The sequence below is a fragment of the Protopterus annectens genome, chromosome 3.part1, assembly GCF_019279795.1.
Source record: "Protopterus annectens isolate FY-2018-M chromosome 3.part1, PAN1.0, whole genome shotgun sequence".
NCBI classification, from domain to species: Eukaryota; Metazoa; Chordata; order Ceratodontiformes; family Protopteridae; genus Protopterus; species Protopterus annectens.
The window spans coordinates 1,396,659,663-1,396,669,416 of record NC_056732.1 but is presented as its reverse complement, the minus strand read 5'-3'; the positions used below and the strand labels follow the sequence as shown (position 1 = coordinate 1,396,669,416).

The 9,754-nt window shown below is 38.2% G+C and overlaps 1 protein-coding gene across 1 annotated transcript in view; it reads right to left on the bottom strand.

Annotated features, from left to right (window-relative positions):
- Nucleotides 1-9,754, bottom strand: part of FADS1 (fatty acid desaturase 1) — a 390,247-nt gene that overhangs the window by 263,847 nt on the left and 116,646 nt on the right. The window contains exon 4 of the mRNA XM_044067445.1: nucleotides 3,551-3,652. Within this exon, the coding sequence (XP_043923380.1) occupies nucleotides 3,551-3,652 (102 nt within the window). The remainder of the gene's footprint in view (nucleotides 1-3,550; nucleotides 3,653-9,754) is intronic.

Sequence of the window (9,754 nt, the reverse complement as noted above, 5' to 3'; positions counted from 1 at the left end):
AGAAAAATCCAGGAATTACAGGCCTGTTTGCTTAACAGCAGTGACAGAGAAGTCATCTGGAGAATCCTGAGAAGGAGGCTGACAGCACTTCTACAGGACAACCGTCTGTAGGACAGAAGGACAGATTAACAATCCAAAGAATCTGCCAGTGAAATCCCATCCAGTTTTATGACTGGGTTATAGATGAACTTCACAGGGGAAGTACCATTATAGATTGTCTACCTGGACTTCAGCAAGGCTTTTGACTTTGTCCTGCAAAGAAGTCTTGCCAAAAAACTTAAGGAACTGGGGTTAGAACTAAGACTGAAAAACTGGGCAGGTTCATGGATGAATGGTAGGATGCACAGAGTTGTGGTGAGAGTCAGCCTCTAAGTGCAAGAAATCTGGAGAAATCCAAAAGTGATGGGGGACAAAGGCCCAAAATGAGGAACAAATTTAAAATATAGCTCTTATAAAATTAGAAAGTTGATAGAGTAACATGTTTTACATCAGCATGCATTCCTTGTAGGATATGAACTATGAAACTAAAATGTAAACTATTATTTAGTGACTTCAGTCCTTGATTTACCAGAAAATCACAAATTTTATGAAGAACAGACCAAAAATGGGAGGCAAAAAATCTGGGCATACTGTGAAAATCCGGACAGATGAGAAGTAAGACAATGTCATGAATTAGGAATGAGACTTGCAGAGTACCACATGGCTCTGACCTGGGTACAGTATTCTTCAGTGCAGTTGTCTCAGTCATATCTGAGGCAAGAAAGAAAAGGAAGAACCCTTCTGCTGATTACAAAAAGATACACACAGCAATGTATTTATTTAACATTTGTTAACTGGGAAAGTCCGACTTGGAACAAAGCCAATTTTCAGTGGAGACCCAGGGAGAAATGCTCAAGATGCATGTCCTTGTAATGTGGGAGGAAACCAAAGCACCTGAAGTAAACCCACACGAATGCAGGGGGGACATGCAGACTCCACAGAGAAGGCATCCCAGCCGAGAATCAAACCAGAAAACTTCTTGCTTTGAGGTGACAATGCTACCGCTGCACCACTGTACCATCCAAATAAAGCATGGGGAAGATTTTAGTAAATGATTTGTAAAGACCAAATAAGTGGGTATAAACATGGCAGGTGAAGTTCAATGCAAACACATGCAAAGGACTGCACTTAAGATGCAGTGCCCTTGGTTTGAAGTATTAGCTGGGAAGAGAAGAAATAATAGCATCTGTGCAGAAAAAGGATCTGAGGGTGCTGGTCACACATGGAATGTACCTCTGGTAGAGAGTGAGAAGGACATGCCAGCAGCAAACAGAATGCTGGGGTATATCATCAAGGGGAATAGATTCCATAGGCAAAGAGGTACTGCTTCTACTATGCAGAGCCAGAATATTGCAAGCAGTCCTGGAGGCCAGGTATAAAAAAAACATTAGGTTGCTGGAAAGAAATCAGAGGAAATCTACTAGAATGATAAATGACATGGAGGGGACTGAGTAAGACTACGGGCTAAAGCAGCTACATCTCATCTCCCCTGTATCCAGAAGAAATGGGGGACAGAAACATGTTATTGGTGTTCAAGATCATGTTAAGGGCAAATGATGGAGTCATTCTAGTCAGGAAGGACAGAGGAGAAGGAAAGGACATGGGTAGATCACTGGGACTGATCTCTGGGTCTCTCAAAGTACTTTCTCAGAGATAGGGTTATGGATCTATGAAATGGATTATCAGAATTGCTGGCGGAGAAGGAATCCACAGAGCTATTCAACAGGGCATGTGAGAGGCAGAAAAAAGATAAGGGATTTGGATTGGAGGGAGGGTAAAATATTAAGGAACTTAAGGCAGAATAGTTAAGCATATTGTCATACATTGTCATTAAGTAAGTGCAATGTAATGTAATAGTGAGCATTTAGCACTTCTGTCATGCATTACTTAGAATATATCTTGATTGTGAGCTATCCTATAAAGATCATTATGTGATAACAAAACTGAGGCTATATCCACCTACAGACTGGTAGAAAGGAGGAAATACTGTTACCACTGTATGCTTTATTATTGTGACTATCCCTGTGGTATGAACCAATAATTTAGTCAAAGATTAAAAATAATAATAATAAGATATACCATAAAGTTAAACAATTAGCATAAAAGGTAACCAAAGCAATCAGATGATTTTCCACCATGATATATAAACACAAGTAAAAAGGGGCTGCAGGTATACTATTTCAAAAAGTATGAGCATTAGCAGACATGTCTGATATGCTAGATACAGAAAAAAGGACTTCTAAGAATTTCTAAGTGAATGAACTAACCACTGCATAATAAACAGCCTTTATAAAACCTTGAGTATTGGGGTAATTTCATACATCATGAAGAAAGAGGAGGACAGACTGTTGCGGTATTAATAAATGGAATACTCTAAAGCCAGATGTTAAGGGAGATTGTAATCTGGATTGTTTTAGGAAACTAATGCAAAATTGATTAGTAATAAAGGTGATGACTGCTGAATGTCCTTCTGATTCAAACATTTCCATTGCCAATATACTTACTATACTGTACTGTACTGCATTATTATATTCCAGTCAGGGTCACTGTTCTGCACCAGTACTAAAAGGGGAAGGTATGAGCATGTTACTATGAGTGCACATGACCCTGATGCCAGCTCTGTGCCTACTGTAAGTGAGACTGTCTACTCCATGTCCCTGGCCACCATCAGTGACAGCTAGATACCAGACAAATCCCTGATCCTGCAACTAGTACCAGTTACTGACCTCAGATGCTCAATTTTCCACCTCCCTGATTGACTCTTCAGTGACTAAATCACTAGTCAAATTCACATACTCAGTGGTGTTTGCTGACAAGCTGCAGCTCCATCAGCAAGTCAGTGGCAGCCAGGCTGTTTGTAGACTAGATACAGTATATTTAAATATTAATGATGCTTTCTTACAAACAGTTTAAAGAAAGAAGTATTATTAACACAAGCATTATAACATACTATTTATTGGCTCCCTATTGACATGCTGCCACTCAAAATGCCGAATGCCAAAAAGCCCCCCCCCAAAAAAAAAACAGACTGAAATCTCAGAGAAGAGCGAATGTCGAAAATCACTCTTCTCCTTAAAAGTTATATATACCAACTCCAAGATCGCCATACCTTGGAGAAAAGGGAATATTCTGAGAAATGGCATTTCAGACTTTGTATATACAAGTCTGTTCTTTTGGCCATTCAGTCTCCATATTTAAAGACTTGCTCTAGCAGGTCAAGACATTTAAAATGTTTACCCTATTGATTACTTAGTATAACTGCAGCCGTCTGTATTTTCAAAACTTTTTTTTACTTGTATGTCAACCTTATTTGGTGTTGAGAAGAGGGGAAAAAAGAAATTGTAGAATTTGCCAAGCACATTTGATAAACTCCCTTCAAAAGGATAGATTATTTGCTTATATAAATAAAAGTGTCATTAAAGTTTATTAATATGCATAAGTTCTGCTTCTACTTGAAGTCAGATAATATGTCTTTTGGATAACTGTTCTTCCATAACACCTTTGTCCTTACCTTCAAAAATCCAATCACAAATTTGTGTGCTAGGTGGTTCCATTTTGATTTGCTGAAGACTGAAAGATGTCCAAAATCATGCTGTAGCCAGCCAGCCTGAGCCTTTGAGACACAAAAACAAAACACAACAAGCTATTGAATAGTATAAGACAACATTGCAATGGCACTGTTAATTAAATCCAGTCCTACCACACTTCTTCTAAAATCAAGAAAACTTCACCTTCTGGCCAGCTAGTAATACCTGTAATAAGAGTGTGTGCGCTAGTGTTGGCTTCCTCCAAATGAAATGATCTCAGTGGCTCAGTGGTTAAAGTTTTGCCTCACAGCTCCAGAGTTCAGCCCTGATCTCCAGTTAATATCTGTGTAGAGTTTGTATGTTCTCTCTGTGTCTGTTTGGGTCTTTTCCAAATGTTGCAGTTTCAACCTACTGCCTGAAGATATGCTGATTGATTCACTAGTATAAACTGTTTACACAGACAGACAGAAAAACAGAGAGTCAGGCATGTGCATGCACCCCCCCCCCCCACACACACACATTATCTTTTGTAGCCGAGATCAACTCTGAGAATGACAAGAGCAAGTCCACGTACGCAGATAGAAAATGAAAATAAGCAAATTAAATGACATAATGCTGAAAGTGTGTGTGTGTGTGTGTGTGTGTGTGTGTGTGTGTGTGTGTGTGTGTGTGTGTGTGTGTGTGTGTGTGTGTGTGTGTGTGTGTGTGTGTTGGGGGTATGACTACTTTTATAATGAATAGGTAAAATCCTAACATAGTAGAAGAGATGGATTATGTACTATAACTGGTACAAACCTGTTGGCATTCACTGTCTACTACAGGATATGACAGGAAGGAACTAAAAGGACATTGTATAACAAAAATAATCTGACTGCAGAAAGCTGTAGAAGCAATGTAGTTAAAACACTAAAATCATAGTGAAGGCAGAAGACAGAGCTTGGTATATATAACCTGGAGGAGAAGACAGGGAGAGAAATTATGGAAATATTAGGCTTAACATAATAAACCCTACAAATAATTCAAAGCAACAGATGAGCAGAATCAGTTTGATAGCAGACAGAAAATGGGTGAAGGGCAGTGTGAAAGCATTTATATTTAGGCTATGGGACATCTAAAAGCAACAGTGGAGTTCTGCAATGCATAAGGTAGATGCATGTAGGACTACGAGGATTTGGGTTGTTTGTCACCTCGGATCAATACCAGTATTAGCAGGAAGGCAAATGAGCAAACTGACTGAATTTAATGATTATCTCCCCATAAGAGTTGGTATCACTGCATTTTTCAGCTTATACTACCTCTGTTTGCACTCTGGTCAGCCAGACTTACCATGCAATGTAAGTTAAAACATGGGTATCAAGTACAGGCCAGAATTAACAGCTCCCAGAGAAGAGCACAGGAGAACAACCAGACTAAGCTGGAAAAATTAGGGCCATAAAAGGAAAGAATTTGTTTGAAAGGAAACTGGGTTAATGAGCATCAATATAACGAGACACACAATGTAAAATAAAGTGTGGAACGGATTCTGCTTTCATGTTTTTTGTATTAATAAACCTGTTGACCGATTATACACTATTATGCAGGGGAAAGGTCACAGCTATAATAAACCTTTTGTATAACATGCAGCTATGTTACTTCATTACAGTCTGCTTTTATGAAAAAGTTTGGCTCAGTAACAATGCACCCTTATTAACCAATATTATCTGAAATTATAGTATTATAGATTCTTCCTGTGGGAGAAAAGAACTCCAAAAAGCAGTAAGTTGGCATGTTTCAGAGTACATGACTTTTCAAAGTACCATGGGAACTTGAATTACTAAGAGAATGGCAGAAAGGCAATGGCTAACATTATCTGCATTTGAAGACAAGAGAAACCTAATAAAGGTGCAAATTTTAATAAGGCAAGACAAAGAAGTGGTAATCATGTTCTTCTGAAAAATAAACTCTAGTACATGTACACAAAGTAAGTAAACTCATTGTCATGATGGACGAGAAGAGAGATATTAGGCAAGGCATGCCTTAACTTAGGCTTTAATGCAGACTGATTAAGAATGCAAGGTAACAGGATCTGCCTTAAAGACAAACAAACCTTATAACCAACAACTTTGTATATAGCTACTTATGCAACATCTCCTTACAAAAAAAAAAAATATATATATATATATATATATATATATATATATATATATATATAAAAACACAAACACTTATGGTACATTACTTACAGAATTTTAATGTGTACTGATCTATAGTTATATTACATGTCATGTTATATACATAGACACATTAAAAGCACAATTCAACGTGATTTGAAGAAAATGCATATTTGATGTTTATACATTATGTTTAGTCAGTATAATGAGCTTTATTACTTAGCCTTCCAAGCCTAAAATATTTACTTATAATAATTTAAACAGAACTGACCTTTCAACAGCTTGAAGATGTGATAAAACTTTGGAAGCACCAGCATCAGGATCAATCTATAAAGAGTATTCTGGCCGAGCTGAATTATCACACTTATACATTCTCACACAAAGAAGGTGGTGATGACTTCTCCAGTTTTGGTACCACAGATAACTCTTTAGAATATTGCCTCATAGTCAGCTGGACTTCCATAGGATCTAGTTGCTTAACCAGCTGTTTCAAGTTTTGTCTATGTGCCTGTATGTATCATAACATATGTTGTTCCTCAGAACCAGTTACAATTTCTCTCTCTGTGACAAACCAAGCGAATCCAGACGTGGCTTTATATAAATCGTTACTGTTTCTTTTTTGTGTAATATTGGAACTTTTTGGGATTATATGTTATAGTAAAACTTCTGTTTATGTTGTCTTTCTAAAACAGTTCAGCATATGTTTGTTAACTTCACACACTAGTAATAGTGATGAGATGGTAGTTTTGACTTAAGATATGTACCCACTGACAACTGCAGAAGAAAGGCACACAGGCTGTTTAGTTTCACTGCTAAGGGACTAAAACAACAATCTGTAAACTCTGAATTATCATTTTCTATGATGACATTTGTAACTGTCTTTTGTTCCACTAACATATAGCTACGAGAATATCTAGGACTGGAGATAATGTGTTTGAACTCCACTGGTTCAGAGAGTTACAAAACTCCTGGCTCAGAAACTGAGATATTTTGTAAGACATTGCTTCACCGGGAGTTTCATATCTGAAAATAACTGATTTTAATACTGAAACAACACATCATATAACTACAAATGTTACAAATTTGTAGAAGTAGTAGACATACAAAAACTAATATACAGTTTTTTACTGTTAAAAGTCAACACCCACGTTCATCCAATCAACACGGATAGTACCATTTGACATCAATTTTTCCTTTGGATTTGAAATCCAGGACATACTACAGAAGAGTGATTTCTGTGCTATCAGTTTTTGAGATATTTTAATCCAGTACAGAATATCACAAGTCAGTTATTTGCAGTTATTCACATTTAGCTGTGACACACACATATTTTATTTAACAAAGTTGCTTGTTAATATATTTGAGCATTTTTAAAGTATTTAATTTTGTGGCAAACAGATCTGTTGGCTTTTCTAGATCTGTTTACTTCCAAATCACCTTGCAAAAGGGCAAATTAGTAAAGTTGTTTGTTATTTAATAATCTGCACTTGAGAGCGACATTTGCAGTGCTTTTACATTAAGAAATTCCAGGATCATCCATCTTGGGGAAGAAGATGTTTACCTGGTCTCTGAGTTTAGAAGCACTCCTAGGATCTCAAAGTGTGGTTGTTTATTCACTACAGGCATATGAGTCAGTTTTCAAGCTTTTTTCTGTGCTATAAATCAGGTGAGTTTGCTCTGACCTGCCTACCATGCAGTCGATCTTAACAGTGCTGTATTAAGTAGCAAATGCCTACACAGAAAAATTTCCCTATAAAGTTAGGAGTAGGTCCAAAACCTGTTAAACACATGACATTGTGTGGAATTAAGTCTAGAGAAGCTGACTTATGCAATGAATAGCACTACCATATCCTAGTAATATGTAACATCTTGCTCTTAACCTCGGAAACTACCCTAGGAGACCCTCGTTAAAACCCAATCCTTAATCCTAAACAGCCCACTCTATTAGACGGCTGGCCAATATGGATATGTAATTTCTTAATGTCTCTATAGTCATCTTAGCAGATATGGGCATCCTAAGGCAATGTATCAGTTGTTGGATATTCTCAGGCAACCATGTAATCATTAAAAAAAAATACAATATGCGAGAAATGCAAATACACAACTTATTTGGAGGTAAAAATCTTGCATGCAAATAAGGTTGTCAAGAATGCCAACACTAGATCACTCACACATACTGGTCACCACACACACAGACTGTCTTATGCAGAGGCACTTAGAAGAAGCCTTCCCAAATTTCAAAGACCTCCAAAGCCGCCTAACAGGAGTACTGCTTCTCAGCAATCACTTGAACACACACCAAAATCAACCCCAAACATTTCACATAAGCCTACACCTAATGATAACTCAAAAGCAAAATCCATAAGGCAAGAATATACTTTATCTAATACTACCGTCATTGGGGACTCCACTGCGTGACACAAAGACGCCCCACTCACCAGGTTAGACAAGGAAAGATAACAGTTCCCTGTCTGGAGCCAGGATCTGCAATATCATCAAGCACTAGATTCACTGCACCCCAGGTACCAATATGTTTCTATCACAGTCCATGTGGGTGAAAATGACTTGACACTGGACAATATAAAAAGAGACATAATGGACCTCTTAGAATATATGTCACAGACAGGTATGAGCCTTGCATTGAGCTGCATTCTATTCAGCAAGGATGATGCCAAGGTATGAACATAAAATGATTATTGTAGTAATTGGCTTAGTTTCTGGTGTCACTCCAGGGGGTCCAGCATATGTTAGCATGGGAGGATATGGTCAACAGACCACTTTGCTTTGCCAAGGATGGGCTGCACCTGCCCCCCCCCCCAGGCTTTTTGATACTGGCTAAAATGATATACATCCCTTGTAGCCTTTTTTAGACAATGCCAAAATGACAAAACTACCAACATAGTGAAAAAGTCTCCAAGCAGCCTTAAAGTGTTACTCTGCAATGCTGGAGCCTAAACAAAAAATTACACACCTGTTAAGCCTGACTCACTCTGGAGAAAGTAGACATCTGTGCCTTGACCAAGACTTGGTTTAGGACTGTAGAAAGTATTCCAGTAGTGCAAGGCTACAGTGCCTTCCACACATTTAGACGAGCAAGAGCATAGACTGGGGTCAAAAGTGGAGATGTCTTGGTCTATATTAACAATAAACATACCTCTGATAATACCATGGAGTTCATCCATGAGCAAGTCACCATAGATAAGGTCACTCACCATATCATGGTTAGCTACAGATCACCATATATGCCTCTAGAGTCTCACAACTCTTATCTAAATGTACTAGAGGTGCTCACTGTCCAACCAAACACCCTACTCAATGGTGACTTTAACTACCCCTCAAAAGACTAGGAACAGACACTGCCTCAAACTCACAGGCACAACTCTTCCTGGAATTTATTAAAACAAACACCCTGGAACAGACAGTGCACACTCTAACCAGAGGGTCAAATATTCTGGATCTGGTGCTCAACAATGTTGCATCCCTAACAGTTAAGAGCTACTCTAAGGCAAACAACATACTATTAAGTGGTAGTTTGTCAAAATTCAAGCCTACCCCAACCTTGCAACCACATCTACTTATACAGAATTATTTACAGAGTCCCTAAACAAATGTGAATGGCTGCAAAGAGGCTGCCATACCTAGCAGAAGTAAACCCAAAACAAACACTATAAAAAGTACTACACAGTGTATGTAAAAAAGAAAAAAACTCATGGCCAAAATCAGGAAAAGCAGCCCTCTTAAAGACATGTACTCTCTTATACAACTAAGCAAAAAGCTAAGAGGTCTAATTAAGTACAACAAGGCCAACTATGAGGTCAGGAGAGCATCACAGGCTAATGAAAATCACAAGGCCTTCTTCATCTATGTCAGTAACCTTAAACTCACAGCAGTGTGCTGAACTGGTGTTGAACCAGTATGTTATGTCATGTTTACTGATCAGGGTGACATAGCAAAACTAGTGGCTGATACATGAGCTCAGACTTCAACTCCCACTCCCCTTAGCACCTCTCAGTGAATTCCCCTGCAACATACTTCCCC